Here is a 17,532-nt window from a genome sequence, read left to right on the forward strand (position 1 = left end):
CCTTTTTTTTTTTTTTTTTTTTTTTTTTTTTTTTTTTTAAGAAGCAACAGAATAGAATAGAATATACCTACCTAGTTTATACTACCAGCATAGGACTGGAAAATTCCTTTACATTACATTTTATGGAAAAATAATTAGCTACCTATTTTTTCTGAATCTTCTTTTATTTGTTAGTATTCTTATCAAACCTTTACCTACCTGACAAAATGCACTAACACCAGAGTCAGTTCGACCACAGCAAGCAAAGCTGGACTTCTCTTTATCTTCAATGAGGCAGGTTTTCTGTAGAGCTTTGAGAAGATGATGTGCTATTGTGTTATCACTGCTAGTTTGAATTTGAAACCCATAATAGTTGAAACCTTGGTATAGGATTTTCAGTGCTATTGGTCGCATTTGAACTCTGAAAAAATAATAATAATAATAATAATGATAAAATAAAATACTAATAGTAATTAAGTTTGTTTGAGACTGATTAGATTAAACAATTTGATTTTTTTTTTCTTTACAAGTATAAGTGCTAAGGTCTTTAGTGATGGAGGCTTTACCCATGCCTAAGTATAAGCAGGTAACTTGACCTCACCCAGTCTGAGTGGGGCAGGGAAAAGCCAGCAAAAAGTAATTGCCTGGATGGTAACCTATTTTTATTTTTTACACACACAACATTATACACTTACTTTGTGAAATCAAATTTCTTCTTTGTTGATATTGATTCTGTCACACATTTGCCTGCATAAAAATACTAAACATTAGTGATAGAAAATGAATATTTTAAACATTATTGACAGAAAAATAAATACATTTTTTGAAACTTACAAAATACTAAGTTAAAAATCTAATTTTAGTAAACAAAAAAATGAGAAAAATATGTACAAAAAAGTGAAACTTGCTTTAATAAATAAAAAACTACCCTATCAGTCATACCTACAAACAAATACTAAAAAAGTGAAAAACTAGTGAAAAAGGTACATTCTGATTATGTTGTGTCTGATAAAAGTTCATTGAAACCCATAGTACATAGGAATAGAAGGCAATAATTAGGTGTAGAGAAAATTTTAGGTTCTATGGAATATGTAGTTTCTTAGGTATGAAGCACTCACCCAACTTGGTTTGTGCACAAAGGTGAAAAATATTTACACAATATTGTATGAATTCTAAATGATTTCAGAAGGAACTCAGGCATTCTTATTTACTTTTTTTCTTGGCACATGTGTTCCGGTACAAGTCAAACAAAATGACTAAATGACATAGGTGTAATGCAGCACTACTGTAAATAGTGGATGGATATGTGTTCCAACACAGCTCAATCACCCCCAATATAAGATAACGGACAGTATTAGAGTAACTGGTAGACCACAACAGATAAGGTAAAGAGTGATAGTACCATACATAGAACTGATAGTGCAGTGATCTGGCACATACAATACCAATAAAGTTTGATACAAATAATGGCACTTCCCATTTAAACCTGTAGTACGTACGTACGTACGTACGTAACGTACAGACCATGGGCTAAAAACCACTTTTTTGGAACTAATGTTTCGTGGTCCCTTCTTAACCTTTTACCTCATAAATAGTTTGAACAGAATATCTAAATACATCTTATCAAATCACCCACCTCTCCTCTCGAAAAACTTTTGCCTAATTTTGATCATTCCTTTCCTAACTTCCTGGTTGCTTTACCTCGTCGTCAATAGAAAACGTCAATCCTGAAGGACGGTGCTGATGTCCTAAAAGTTCAAAACTATTTCACACGACACAAAACCAGAACCATGTCAAAGCGTTCCTTTCAGTGCACACACACATAGGTATCAATATTGTAAAACACCATGTCGACAGACAGATGTGACGAAGGAAACAGAGAAATGCTCTTAGGCGAAAGCATCGTTAAGGAAAACTTTTCAATCATGCTGCACGCAGTGTCAGAAAAGTTCCAAACTCCTCTCTCTACCCCTTCCCGCTTTCCCAATACGGGGAGAATTGACATTTCGATATTAATTTTTTTTAATTTTAATTTATTATGGTGCGTCAACACAAAATTAAATGTTATATACACCTATTGAGAATTACCTAAATTTTTATTTGGGTTCTACGGGGAAACTTATTAGCCTCCATAATATAAGTTCCATTATGTATAGGTAGTAAAACATGATATTGTATAACATATTGCAGGTATTCCAGGTAACTATACCCTATACCTATATGTATCAGTTGTATCACGTATCGAAGGATGCAGGAGTGTACCAACATTAGTTTTAAAAGTGACTTTTCAGTCCTATCTCAGTCCGGGTAGGATGAACAAGATATATATTTTCTACTCCCAAAAGAGCAACCTTTCTTGGACTGTTTATTCTGCTTAAAACCTCATTGGTTAATACATATTAGTTTATTTACTCTCCAATCAAACATTGCTACCACTTTCATGAAATTCAGTGAATGTTTTTTGTGTTTTTTACAAAGTTTAGCAATAGTTTGATTTACCTATTCTGATTGTATGTGAACTACCTAATTTTGTTTTATTGTGTTCGTTTTTGACATGACATGAACTTACCTATACCCTATACATATTCTTGGAATATAAATATGTAACAATTGTAACAAGGCCATGACACAGGCAGGCAATACATACATAAGAGTAATTTTGTTGTATTCCTAATAGTTGTTCCCAATACCTATATTATGTAATAATTTTCCTAAGAAACCTTCTTCCAAGGCACGTTCAGTATTGGACATTTTAATTAAAATTGAAAGGTATTCTTGGAATATAAATATGTAACAATTGTAACAAGGCCATGACACAGGCAGGCAATACACATACATAAGAGTAATTTTGTTGTATTCCTAATAGCTATTCCCAATACCTATATTATGTAATAATTTTCCTAAGAAACCTTCTTCCAAGGCACGTTCAGTATTGGACATTTTAATTAAAATTGAAAGTAACATCGCGGGGAATCGAAGGAGAGGTAGATCGAATAGGGAATTTTCTTCCATGTGACAGTTACAAAGATGGGCACTTTTTCTTTGTCTTCTGTGGGAATCTGGACCTGTCTTTTGTCCTATATGTATCAGTTGTATCACGTATCGAAGGATGCAGGAGTGTACCAACTTTAGTTTTAAAAGTGACTTTTCAGTCCTATCTCAGTCCGGGTAGGATGAACAAGATATATATTTTCTACTCCCAAAAGAGCAACCTTTCTTGGACTGTTTATTCTGCTTAAAACCTCATTGGTTAATACATATTAGTTTATTTACTCTCCAGTCAAACATTGCTACCACTTTCTGAAATTCAGTGAATGTTTTTTACAAAGTTTAGCAATAGTTTGATTTACCTATTCTGATTGTATTTGAACTACCTAATTTTGTTTTATTGTGTTCGTTTTTGACATGACATGAACTTACCTATACATATTCTTGGAATATAAATATGTAACAATTGTAACAAGACCATGACACAGACAGGCAATACATATGTGCATAAGAGTAATTTTGTTGTATTTCTAATAGTCATTCCCAATACCTATATTATGTAATAATTTTCCTAAGAAACCTTCTTCCAAGGCACGTTCGGTATTGGACATTCTAATTAAAATTGAAACTTTAGTTTCATTGTTCCAAAACTTGGCACTTTTAGTCGTCAAAAGGTCTGGTCAATAAAGTTTTCATCTTTTAGAAGAGTACCCTATCCAAGGAGTGAATTTTAATCCAATCATGGACTTAGCAGAACTCTATAATCGAAAATTTAAAACTTTTGACAGGAATGGGAAGAACTATTACTACCAGGTAGTGGTAAATGGTTAAACCACAATTCGTTTTATTTAAAAGCCTCTGGATTAGAGTTCTGTCCATTCCTACTGACATTTTAATTAAAATTGAAACTTTAGTTTCATTGTTCCAAAACTTGGCACTTTTAGTCGTCGAAAGGTCTGGTCAATAAAGTTTTCATCTTTTAGAAGAGTACCCTATCCAAGGAGTGAATTTTAATCCAATCATGGACTTAGCAGAACTGAAAATCATATAACTATATGCAAAAAATCACAATTATTTACTTGAGTTTCATTGGAAAATCGTACTATAAACAACAATAAAGGGACGAAAGAGGGTATAAAAGGGAATTTTAGTTTCAAGTTTTGTTTGTATTGGACTTATAGGAAATTAAATAGACTTGAGATTGAAAACTGAAAGCTTTCTCTCTTCTAAGTGGGTGGAAATTTGCAGTGTCAGAAAGAAGGTCGTATACATATGTACAATACATAGGTATATGAAATATACATATCTATTATGAATGAAATATGTTTGAAACATATAGCAAACTGCATTATTTACTCACCGAAAATAAAAGCTTTTCATTATGTAATATAAAATCTTTAAAAGTGTATTACCTACCTCTCTCTCCTCAGTATACACTATACCTACATTTGCCGGCCACTCAGACTCAGACCGTGTGACCGACCGCCGTCTCTCAGACAGTCTGAGTGAGTCGCGGACATAACAGAAATAATCTCCTTGGCATCGAACGGGACCTCATACGTACCGACAGATAATTGAAAACAAATCGATTCTCTTCATCGCCATCTAAAGTAAATGAATTTCTTTTCGAAATTATCCTCGAAAGTGGTATAATATATGTACAATATATAGGTATATGAAATACACATATCTATTATGAATGAAATACCTATGTTTGAAACATAGCAAACTGCATTATTTACTCACCGAAAATAAAAGCTTTTCATTGTGTAATAAAAAATCTTTAAAAGTGTATTACCTACCTCTCTCTCCTCAGACCGTGTGACCGACCGCGGTCTCTCAGACAGTCTGAGTGAGTCGCGGACATAACAGAAATAATCTCCTTGGCATCGAAAGGGACCTCATACGTAGGTACCGACAGATAATTGAAAACAAATCGATTCTCTTCATCGCCATCTAAAGTAAATGAATTTCTTTTCGAAATTATCCTCGAAAGTGGAACCAAGGCACGACACAAGATCTTGAAAAATAATTGAAAAACTCTTTGCAAAAGCAAACAAAAAATCCCTACAGTCTATCCCTCAGGCAGGCTATTTTTCTCCGTTTTTCCCTCCTCATCATTCTTATATATTCAAGGACCTTATTTGATTTGCTGCAATTATTTACATTGTTATACGAGAGTAATGGACAATTTCGATTTGTGTGCGTTTACCCAAAAGAAAATCTCGCACATGCTTGACACTTTAGATTGTGTTAGTTCAAAGTAACTAACTAGGTGCCTTAGAATGGGTAAGGTTTTGTAGCACAACATACCAAAGAGTCAAAGCATGAACACTGACGGGCGAAATATTGGGGACACGTTGATTGTGGAACTTTTTCGAGATGGACAATTTCCATTGAAAATAGAGCCATCTAGAACTTTAGCATGAGCTTTTAGCATTTAGCTGGTACCAATAAACTTTTACGGCGCGAACGACATGTTGCAACACATAGTTAAAGCGCCTAAAAGGAAAAAATAAAAATAAAAAAAAATAAACTTTTAGAAATATTTTTGCCAGCCTAGTTAGCTTGGAAGGTAGCGCGTCTGCCTTCTAAGCGCTAGATCGCGGGTTCGCTTCCGCTTGGGGATGATTTTATCCTGAATGGATAAAACGTGACTACACTTCCAATGTGCGGCAGGCCTAAAGAAAAGGAAATGGAAATCGCCCCGAATTTTCTGCTCGAGGGTGTATAAATGAAATAATCAAGCTCTGGTCTGTGGAATGTGATGCAGAAATTGACTTCTTCATATAAGAACTACATAGGTAGTGTAGGTACATAATTTGTTATCGAGGTCCGCTTGCTTTTCAAGTTTTTTAATATATGTAGGTTTGATAGAGGGACTGTAACTTCTCTGGTCCTAGTCCCGAAAGCGAAGAAAGAAAGAATACAGGATAGGTAAGAAAGAAAGAATACGGTCAGTGTTCTGAGAACGAATCTTATATGTTTAGGTCTGTAAATTTTCAGCCTGCATCGCACTACTCCGCGCTACTAAAAGTTGTAATGTGCGACACTGCGACAATCCTAATAAATTGATTTAAAAATGAGATACATACCCATCTACCTACTTGTATTGTGTAGGTGTAGTGATAGTGACCCTATCTAAGTAGGAAAAGGCTAGGAAGAAGGAGAATGAAAACTTACCAACCTAAGAAAAGACTAGGAAGAAGACTAATGAAAACTTACCCGGTAAGTTTTCATTAGTCTTCCCGGTAAGTTTCATTAGCCGACCTAAGAAGGAGCAACTATTGAAACATGAATGGGTTAACTACATTCGTGAATTGTTTGACGATTTCCCTCAAAATTTTCATTGTATTCTGATGATGATGTAAGAACAGAAAATAAAGTAAACATTGTGTTACACAACTACACAGCCATACTTTTTGTTGTTACCTACCTTATATGTTATTTTTTGCTACCTATGTTTTATGGAATGGTATTTTCTCCGCTTTATTTAAACTGGCAGGAATTTCCTAAAGGAGTTTTTCCACACAACCATTTTTTCATTGTTTGGCTATACCTCGGAAGGAAACACCTTTTTTCAATGTGTTTTACTGTCAAGGGAAAATAAATAAATAATATAAATAATAAATTAATAATCAACTAGATAGATATTAATTATTATTTACTACTTATTTATCTGGGTATCTCTAGAATTTTTAATATGTGCATTTTCATTCGTTTAATATGTTGTGAATTTCAATCCGGACCTTCGCTTATGATGAGAACATGGGGTGGAACTTTCTTTGTTCTAACATAGACATTCAACACAAGTGATAACATAGCAATGTAAAGACCAATGTAAATGTATTGAGCTAACCTCACATTAGTTCCACTATCTGTAAGGTGATAGAATCCAGTGTACAGCCATACAAATCCTGCAGGATAAACAAGAGGTCCTGTATCTCCTTTCAGTTGACTATAATCAAATGTCCCGTTCATAACACCTTCAACTTCTTGCATGTAAGCTTTCCAGTCAATTTCCGTGTACCGCACTGTGTTGACAACATACACATTGATTAGAATCTCCAGCAGGATGATGCCTATGCTGAAGTAAGGTAGAGATCTTGGATCAGAGAGGTTCTTCTTGAAAAACTCAAATGTTTGGACATATGTACTGAATGTACCTAGTTTGCCAGCAGTTTTCTTGACTTTAGCCCAGTGGGATTCTTCACGAATTGGTTTCCTTCCCATTATGCTTGTGCTTTAATCGTAATCAAATGTCCCGTTCATAACACCTTCAACCTCTTGCATGTAAGCTTTCCAGTCAATTTCTGTGTACCGCACTGTGTTGACAACATACACATTGATTAGAATCTCCAGCAGGATGATGCCTATGCTGAAGTAAGGTAGAGATCTTGGATCAGAGAGGTTCTTCTTGAAAAACTCAAATGTTTGGACATATGTACTGAATGTACCTAGTTTGCCAGCAGTTTTCTTGACTTTAGCCCAGTGGGATTCTTCACGAATTGGTTTCCTTCCCATTATGCTTGTGCTTTAATCTAATTTTTGGAGATCTCAAAAATTTAATAATGTAGGTGTGAATAATGAGTTTTCTTCATGAGTAAGAACTTAGATCATTTCTGGATACAGCTCAACTTACATGCTCTTCCAACGATGCGCAACTTATCAGTGAGAGTTCACTGCGAACACATGTGATATCAACTTATCTTATGAAGGAAAATTCAATTTTTTACTTTTTAGCGAAATTTGATATCAAAATTCAAAATTCAGAATCCCAGGCAAAATCCAGAACCGGCCATTCGTGTTTTGTTTACTTTTCCAAAAACGAAACGATTAATCGATTTTCGTTATCAGTCAAGGAGGTTGTTGATAGTGGACTCTCATTTAAAAGGTGAAGCTTAAAAAAATTACTGTGGATTTACTTTTCTTATCCTATTTATTTACCTACCGTACATTATTTTTGGTAATTTATGTATTTCGTAATGTAGTATGTTAATACGTTTTTTGTAGCTATTCCGCGGAGTTTTTTTTACTTTCTATTATTACTATCGTTTTTAGCATGGGTAGGTAGATAATTCTAGTCCAGTCTAGAATCATATGAGTAGGTATTCTGTAGATCAAAAGTATCCTTTGGGCCCTGTTTCCAGAAGGTACGGTTCGGCCGTTATTCTTTACCAAAGTTCCGCTAGTTAGGGCTATACAGGAAAAGGAACTAGGGCTTCTCACGACTTTCCCTTTCGCCACAGGTCGCTCAAATTTTGCAGACAGCTACCATAATTAATGCTCATCAAAAGTGTCCGCAGGCCGGACGCCGAGAAATGTACAGTCCGGCCGCTATTTAACGCCAAATCTTTGAAAAAGCTCAAAAAGAGTTCGCAATGCTCTGGCCTTTAGATTTCAGCCAAAGTCGCTCGAACTTGGCACAGATTTTCGATAAATCCTATATATGACCATGACGTAGGTACTTTTCTAACCAAAATAGATTATAAATATAGAAAAATGATACCTAGGTACCTACCTACTCAGAGTAAAAATTTATCTAGACTAGACAGATCAATACAAGAAAATACGACGGACAGCCCATTGATAATTTTCACTAATCCATGTACCTACGTCTTATGTACCTATACCTACCTGCCGGGTTCTATGTACGTCTTATATACTTACCTACTGCTTCTATGTACAGTAGAACCTCGATTATTTCAACCTCCATTATTTCAACTCTCTATATATTATTTCAACCCCAAAAATCAGCATTATTTTCTAGCTTTCAAAGGATTCGATAGGGTATTTATTCCCTATTTTGTGCTTTTGTACCTAAATTTTGCCCTTTTTCTTTTGTTTTATACGGAACTTCGATTATTTCAACCACCCTCGGTACCAATTGGTTGAAATAATCGAGGTTCTACTGTAGGTACGTCTTACCTACCTACCTATGTACCTGCGTCAATAATACCTCGTCATGTTTTACCGCAGGTGTCTAGGTCCAGTGGTTAGAGACATTGAGTAGGTGCATTATACGTACGTAATGATTAAAGAGATGTGTCATTGTGACTTCATGACAGATCCTAGTCATGAGCATGACTGTCTTAAGATAGTGACCAAACTGTTTAAATAGTGAGATACTATGGTTCACTGAGGTACCGTGCCTCGGTGGCGTAGTGGTCAGATTCTTGGCTGGGAAACAAAAGGACTTAGGTTCGATTCCAGCTGAGGCATGGATTATTATTATTTGTGGCTTTAAGACGTAACAAAGTCGAATACAAACATGTAAAATATATAACAACAATTTATTAAACTCTTTGTTTTGATAGAACAAAAGTAACACAGAACATAATACATTATATTTCTCAGATAACACACATACTCGTACGTACCTGTGTGTATTGTATATTATATGTGTTACATAAAATGAAAGTTATGCCTCTTTTTTTATTTTTGTTGTTGTTGTTTTACTTTTTTTCTAATCTGTTTGATACAAAAATGACTCAAACAAGGTTTTCAAGTTAAAATATTTTCGTTCTTCAACTTCTTTGTTATCTTCTGTTTGGGTTCTCTGACTGGAATTCCAAAAATCCTTTTCTACTTTTACTACTTTGACGTAATGGAAGATTTTTTATATGCTGCGGGTGTGGTTGTGGTGCCTTCTTTCTATCGACAGGTAGGTAGCTAGTAGGTAGATTTTGCTGACAACTATGATTTCTTTTCCGGTATTCCCAAGATTATTCATAGTTTCAAGTTTCTCGTGGTTTCAATCTGGTAATCCCATAAAATTCAGTTGTGTAAGGGTTTCTGAGATGACGTGGTTACTGGTTATTTTACTTCTGTTGTTATTGGTATTAGTAGGGCCAGCGGCCATTTAAGCTCTATGTCACTACGACCTAATTAGATCGTTTGTGACTTTATTTTGCTGATAAGTTTGATTTCTTCTTTTCTGGTAATCCCAAGATACTCCATATACTTACTTGCAGGACCGGAGGAGATGGGTTATGGCTATAAGTTTATACACTTTATACTGAGTTTTTGTTAAACTACTTCGACTAAAAGGCCTGTAGAAGGACGGTTGACCGCAAATCATGCGATGGGCGAACTAGTTATTGGACAGCATTCAGCAGAAAAGAACCATTCATTCATAAGTGACCTTGTGTTGTGGATGGTTCTTTTCTGCTTAAAATGCTTTTCAATTAGGTACATATGTATGTATTATAGGACATGAGCATATTTAAAAACCAAAATACCCATATAAAAATACGAACTATTAAGTAGGTGTCTAGCTATTAACGATTATGGGACAGTAGTATAGCTCAATCAAATAAACAAACAATCAAACAAAAAAAAAAAAAAGCGATTATCTGATAACGACCTCTTAAGAGGAATATGCAGACTGGTGGAATCCTGAAGATAATCATGGAGACCCAGTGACCCAAACTCTAATAAGGTCCTAAGTGGCGCCCCAGAACTCAACAACTATGCTTAATCCTGTTATCTTGAACCAGTGCTGGACGGTAAAGTCATTTAACTCTCAGATACCTACCTGAGTTAATTCGGAGTTTGTAATCAAATCAAAGGCATTATTTGCTAATGAAGAAGTTGAAGGAGTTTGATACTGCCCTTTGTACCTGTCTGGCAATTGTTGCAGTCAAGGAAGAGAGGAGGAGTGGAAGGAGTAAGAGGACGAGGAAGAGGAGAAGGAGATAATGCTGATGATTACTACATTATTTAATTCGTACCATTTACCAAGTATTTTCTGTTTGAAAAATCTCTTTGAAAATGTTCTTTTTATAAAAAAAAACCAAAACCGTTTAATATTCTATCTGAATAATTGTACCTAATTAAACGAAGTCTTAGTTACGTGTTTAACTAATAATTTAATTAGCTATGTAATCTAGTTGATACTTTCTAGTAGCTGTCAGACCCTTTGCTATCGAAATACCCAAAGAGAAGTTTTCAGGAAATTTAAAATATTTTCCCAAGTGTAGACCCAAAGAAAGAATAATTGTACCTAATTAAATGAAGTCTTAGTTACGTGTTTAACTAATAATTTAATTAGCTATGTAATCTAGTTGATACTTTCTGGTAGCTGTCAGACCCTTTGCTATCGAAATACCCAAAGAGAAGTTTTCAGGAAATTTAAAATATTTTCCCAAGTGTAGACCCAAAGAAAAGAAATTCAGCTGTGCCGAAATTCCAATTGTTTCAGCTCCTAACCCCTAAAAAGCTCTTCAAATTCCTATCCAACCCCGTGAATCCTCAGTGATATCTTTGTAGCTACACTTCTCAGCAAAATTGAATTAGAAGATCAGAATTTGCCTTGTCTATTGGTACCGTTCGAAATTCTTTCCCGAGAAAGGTGATTGAGCGATGTTGGAGCTTAGATTTTGTTTGAAATAAGCAATACCTATAAGGTGCCACCTTCGGATTCTGTGGATCCAAACATGTTGTATCTAAAATGTTTAGGGCACCTCATGTACTTGCCCAGAACTTTTCGTAGTATCGTCCTTGCCAACAAGGAATTGTTTAGTTAACGTTAGTTGTAAATAAAATAATAATAATAATAACATTTCAATAGGTAAACGTTTCTAAATATTCTAAATAGAACGGTAATACTGTCATTTCCTATTCGACCAACATGGACAGTTTTACCACAGTTCTAATAGTTCTAATTCGATTTCTAACAGTTCTAATATTCGACCATCACGAAACCAGCTGATATGGCCTACAAAAATTTCTATTTCAGCAGGCAGCGGTACGGACCAGATATCAAGGTCACGTGTTAGTCAACGTTAGTTGTAAATCAATAAAATAATAATATTTCAATAGGTAAACGTTTCTAAATACTCTAAATAGAACGGTAATACTGTCATTTCCTATTCGACCAACATGGACAGTTTTACCACAGTTCTAATAGTTCTAATTTGATTTCTAACAGTTCTAATTCGACCATCACGAAACCAGCTGATATGGCCTACAAAAATTTCTATTTCAGCAGGCAGCGGTACGGACCAGATATCAAGGTCACGTGACACGATATATGACTCCCATGCACAAAAGTGGCTTGGAATGCCGGACACGGACTGACCGCAAGGAATATCTGGGTCACGCCACATGTGGCAACATGGAGCCCAAGTTCAAGGCTGCCAACGATACCCGTCAAGGTAGGAGATGAGGAAGAAGAAGGAGGAGGAAGAGGAGAAGAAGAAAAGGAAGAGAAGTCAAAAGTAGTAGAAAAAGACGAAGAAAATGGAGGAGAAATTGAAGAAGGAGAAGAAAGAAGGAGGAGGATGAGAAGAAGAGAAAGAGGAAGAACAAGAAGACTAAGAAGAAGAAGACAGATAAAAAAAAACATGTAAAAAGGAACCTGTTTTGAACGGATTGGGTTTCAATGTTTTCATTTTGCGGAATGCGGATTAGAATTTGCATCTGGGAAGTGCTCTAGGGGACAGAATGCACTGATATGACAGACACCATCATCCCACTTTGTAGCAACTACGCTTAGAATTAACTTTTTGTTGATGGCATACTTGATAACACAACTCAAATACACACACACACACACACACACACACACACACACACACACACACACACACACACCCACACACACACACACACACAGCTGGTACCAATAAACTTTTAGAAATATTTTTGTCAGCCTAGTTAGCTTGGAGGGTAGCGCGTCTGCCTTCTAAGCGCTAGTTCGCGGGTTCGCTTCCGCCTGGGGATGATTTTATCCTGAATGGATAAAACGTGACTACACTTCCAATGTGCAGCAGGCCTAAAGAAAAGGAAATGGAAATCGCACCGAATTTTCTGCTCGAGGGTGTATAAATGAAATAATCAAGCTCTGGTCTGTGGAATGTGATTGCAGAAATTGACTTCTTCATATAAGAACTACATAGGTAGTGTAGGTACATAATTTGTTATCGAGGTCCGCTTGCTATTCAAGTTTTTTAATATAGGTTTGATAGAGGGAACTGTAACTTCTGAGGTCCTAGTCCCGAAAGCGAAGAAAGAAAGAATACAGGATAGGTCAGTCGTTCTGAGAACGAATCTTATATGTTTAGGTCTGTAAATTTTCAGCCTGCACTACTCCGCGCAACTAAAAGTTCGAATGTGCGACACTGCGACAATCCTAATAAATTGATTTAAAAATGAGACACATACCCATCTATCGCACTACTCCGCGCAACTAAAAGTTCGAATGTGCGACACTGCGACAATCCTAATAAATTGATTTAAAAATGAGACACATACCCATCTACCTACTTGTATTGTGTAGGTGTATAGTGACCCTATCTAAGTAGGAAAAGGCTAGGAAGAAGGAGAATGAAAACTTACCAACCTAAGAAGAGACTAGGAAGAAGACTAATGAAAACTTACCGACCTAAGAAGCAGCAACTATTGAAACATGAATGGGTTAACTACATTCGTCAATTGTTTGACGATTTCCCTCAAAATTTTCATTGTATTTTGATGATGTAAGAACAGAAAATAAAGTAAACATTGTGTTACACAACTACACAGCCATACTTTTTGTTGTTACCTACCTTATATGTTATTTTTTGTCAATATTTTTTGCTACCTATGTTTTATGGAATGGTATTTTCTCCGCTTTATTTAAACTGACAGGAATTTCCTAAAGGAGTTTTTCCACACAACCATTTTTTCATTGTTTGGCTATAGCCCGGAAGGAAACACCTTTTTTCAATGTGTTTTACTGTCAAGGGAAAATAAAGAAATAATAGATTAATAATCAACTAGATATTAATTATTATTCACTAATTATTTATCTGGGTATCTCTAGAATTTTTAATATGTGCATTTTCATTCGTTTAATATGTTGTGAATTTCAATCCGGACCTGCGCTTATTGTGTGTGAATGTTAAAAACTTCACTCCAGACCTTCGCCATCGTATGTGAAATCTATGAATGTTAAGACCTTCATTCCAGACCTTCATAAGAGACTCATCCACCGGTTTTGGATTCGGTTGAACGGTTTCAAAGCCGAACCTAAAACAAACACGCTCGTTAACTCAAATGTGGGTTAAATCAATACCGAGATTATAGGGTATCTTCAATAGGTACTTACTTGCTTAACGACTACTAAGTATTCGGAATGGAATTGTAAACAAATATGAAGAATCAGTGACGACGCGCGATGAAATTTGGTTTAGGAAGAGAAATTTGGTTAAGCCAACTGTCAGAAATAAGTTGCTATTGGCTCAAAGCTCAAATCCCAACCAAAGTATTAACTGTTCAATATTATGTGCTGTTAAAAAATCTAGTCGATCAATTGGCCATTTCGGGGCCAAAATTAAAGGCCCATTTGGTGCAAAAGCTATTGAGAAAATTTACTTTAAGTGTTGAACCTTTTTGTTTTCTGCAAATTTCAACAATATCGAACAAACCCTTTCAGAGCTATTAGTGGATGTGTCAAATTCACTTTTCAAATTGGTGGATGTGCCTCGTTCACTTTACATAATCTACAGGTTTGATTTGTATAGTATATCGAACTTCTCCTTTTTACTTATTCTCTATTACACCTACCTCGGTGGTGTAGTGCTCAAGGCGCTCGCCTGTTAAACAGGATGGCGTGGGTTCAATCCCAGCCGAGGTATGGAATTTTATCCTCAATATAATTTGAGAATTTGACCACAATAATAGTAGTAGCCTACTGCTGGAGTAAAGGGACTTTTCAGTCCTATGCGAGCAGTATAAATAAGCACTATTACTATTATTATTTTTCAACTATTCCTCGACGGTCGATAGTTCCCCTCGCTCCTCAAAGGGCTTAACTCCATACACAAAAAGCCCACTCCGAGGATTAGGTGTAGGGGCAAACAGCCCTAAAGGATGAGTTAGGCTACTACGAATGCCTTCGCTCCTGGTCTGAAAGTAATTTAGAATCGTACCAATATGGTCTGCACTCCGCTACCGTAGGTACTTCAATAATCACTAATGTGGTACCATACTTTGTTCCGAGTATTTAGAGTAAGTTCCATTGTTTAGCTAGGGATAAAATGAAGCCACTTTCTATTTTCTAGTCAAAGACCTCTTTTTGTCGTAATGGTGCTGTGGATTTGGGCCATCTTTTCGGTGGAAAAATAAAAAAACACTAATATTTTTCAAAATGCAGAAACAAATAGTTGGTACCATATTTTTAACTTTTCTGAGTTCTAGTATAATTTTGGAGACCCTGTGCTACCCACAGCAACACCAGGCTGTGGTACACGACAGAGTATCCTATGTCACCCCCTCCAGTCTTAGTAACAGTAGAAAGTTTGCCGAAAAGCCAAATAACGTCAAGAAAGTGGTACTGGAAGATCGTAATGATTTGGACGATGTGAGTACAAACCAGATTTCTGACAGCGTTACCCCCGCTGGTGGTTTCTCCTGGAGTAACATCCTGACCATGTTGATGCAACTTATCTTCAACCCTACTGCCACCACTCAAGTAGGACCTAGCAAGTCTGACGTTATCGACACTGAGCAACCCGCCTCCCCCTGGGCTAACCTCCTCAGTGTAGGACTCAAGATCTTAACCGCCATTCTGTCTGGAGGTTCTCCCATCGGTGACGGTATTGACAAGGTTGACAACCCCTCCCCAGTGCCACAGATCATCAACATCCTAGTCAACCTGCTCGACGCATTGAAAACTTCCTTCAGCCACCGCTCCATGCGCGCCAGATCTCTGGGTAGCAAGGATACTGTCTCTGAAATAGGTATGACCGGATCCATCCTGTCCAAAACTTTAGTCAAATCCTTGAATACAGACGATGACATTTGCTTACAAAGATACGTGTGCGAAGCTAATCAAGAATGTGTGAACGCCCTGAGCAATACCACCTCAAACAAGCACAACATCTACTGTCAGCTCGGTAACTACTTGTCAAGTTACTTACTGAGGAACAAACTGAGCTTGAGCCAATTCAGCGAATCCGGAAGACGAGGAAGAAGTCAGGAGAATTGTAAAGAAATTTATCTGGCGTGTAATGAAGTTTGAGAAAGTTGTGTGTACTCTGATGACGTCACAATGTGACAGAAGTATTTCACTTCAGAACTGAACTGACCCTTGTGTGATGACCTGCTGGTCCGGCGATAGGAATAGGAAACGTCGAAATGTGTGAATGCAATTGTTTTCTACTTTTATATTAAAAGAAGAGTGCATGATAATCATGAGAGAAGTTTGATCTCAGAATCTCCTTGCCGGCTCTCTAGATCGTGCCATCCGTGACTGTAAAATAAACTACCTTGCTCAACTAATTCTTAATCTACTTATCTCGTTGATAAAGTAAAAATTAGGTAGGTACCTGTAATTCAGTTCCTCTTTCGTAAATTGCGAACGGAAGGAAACTGAAGAAAGGTCTTCGTCAATTGGATCATTATTGGGTATCGATGAGCAGAATTTACGCCTGACAGGCGACAATTTTACCGTTCAACTAGCCATTGCAATTTCCTCGGATCAAAACCTATCGGTACTCTTTTGTTGAGAGCTGGCACGATCTTTATGAATAGCGGTGCTAGCCAGGAGATTCTGAGCCATCAGTTTACGTGAACTCGAAAGAGAAAATCTCCATAAAAATCAATTAAAAGACCGTCCCAAGCATGTCTAACCATCATACTCTTTAGATTTTTATGGGTTCTTTAAATAGGTACTGTATTAGTAACCGTTAACGATGGATGCTCCATCAGTACAGGTTACCTACCTATCTCTGTTACGAACTATCCAGAGGGTCATTATCTTAATACATACATACATCTCTTCCATTGGGCACTAGGGCAGTAAGATTTTTTATTGACATAAAAAACCAGAAGTGGTTTCTAATTTCTTTTAAATTGAGAGCACAAAAATAGTCTCTTTTCCCTTCAGACTTAAGCATTGATGTCTTCAGGTGACAGGTAACCCGATCGGACGTTCTGCAATCCCACGGACATGCGATCCAAATTTTCAGGAATATTATTCTATGGAGAATTTTTCTTTCGAGTTTAGTTGTCTAGGTTGAAAAGATGGACTTTTTTGTGTACCGCACTGTGTTGACAACATACACATTGATTAGAATCTCCAGCAGGATGATGCCTATGCTGAAGTAAGGTAGAGATCTTGGATCGGAGAGGTTCTTCTTGAAAAACTCAAATGTTTGGACATATGTACTGAACATACCTAGTTTGCCAGCAGTTTTCTTGACTTTAGCCCAGTGGGATTCTTCACGAATTGGTTTCCTTCCCATTATGCTTGTGCTTTAATCTAATTTTTGGAGATCTCAAAAATTTAATAATGTAGGTGTGAATAATGAGTTCTCTTCATGAGTAAGAACTTAGTTCATTTCTGGATACAGCTCAACTTACATGCTCTTCCAACGATGCACAACTTATCAGTGAGAGTTCACTGCGGACACATGTGATATCAACTTATCTTATGAAGGAAAATTCAATTTTTTACTTTTTAGTGAAATTTGATATCAAAATTCAGAATCCCAGGCAAAAATTTAGTGTTGGGAATAATCGATTATGATAATCGATTAATCGATTATTATTGATAATCGTAATCGTAATCGATTATAA

General features: G+C 36.3%; 1 protein-coding gene and 1 long non-coding RNA gene across 2 annotated transcripts; one reads left to right on the plus strand and one right to left on the minus strand.

The window, feature by feature from the left end:
• Positions 1 to 304: 304 nt before the first annotated feature.
• On the minus strand, positions 305 to 730 carry LOC113471944. Its single transcript, XR_003394450.1, has 2 exons — positions 675 to 730; positions 305 to 400 (listed from the first exon to the last, which is right to left on the minus strand). It is a non-coding gene; the product is annotated as an uncharacterized LOC113471944 (long non-coding RNA).
• A 14,370-nt stretch (positions 731 to 15,100) lies between these two features.
• On the plus strand, positions 15,101 to 16,795 carry LOC103520236. Its single transcript, XM_008485330.1, has one exon. The coding sequence runs from the start codon at positions 15,101 to 15,103 to the stop codon at positions 15,971 to 15,973; it is 873 nt and encodes a 290-aa protein (XP_008483552.1). The 3' UTR covers positions 15,974 to 16,795.
• Positions 16,796 to 17,532: the final 737 nt, after the last annotated feature.

This window comes from Diaphorina citri, unplaced genomic scaffold, assembly GCF_000475195.1.
Source record: "Diaphorina citri unplaced genomic scaffold, Diaci psyllid genome assembly version 1.1 scaffold3348, whole genome shotgun sequence".
NCBI classification, from domain to species: Eukaryota; Metazoa; Arthropoda; class Insecta; order Hemiptera; family Psyllidae; genus Diaphorina; species Diaphorina citri.

Coding starts and splice junctions, on each gene's coding strand:
- LOC103520236 (XM_008485330.1), top strand. CDS start 15,101: ATGCAGAAACAAATAGTTGGTACCATATTTTTAACTTTTCTGAGTTCT.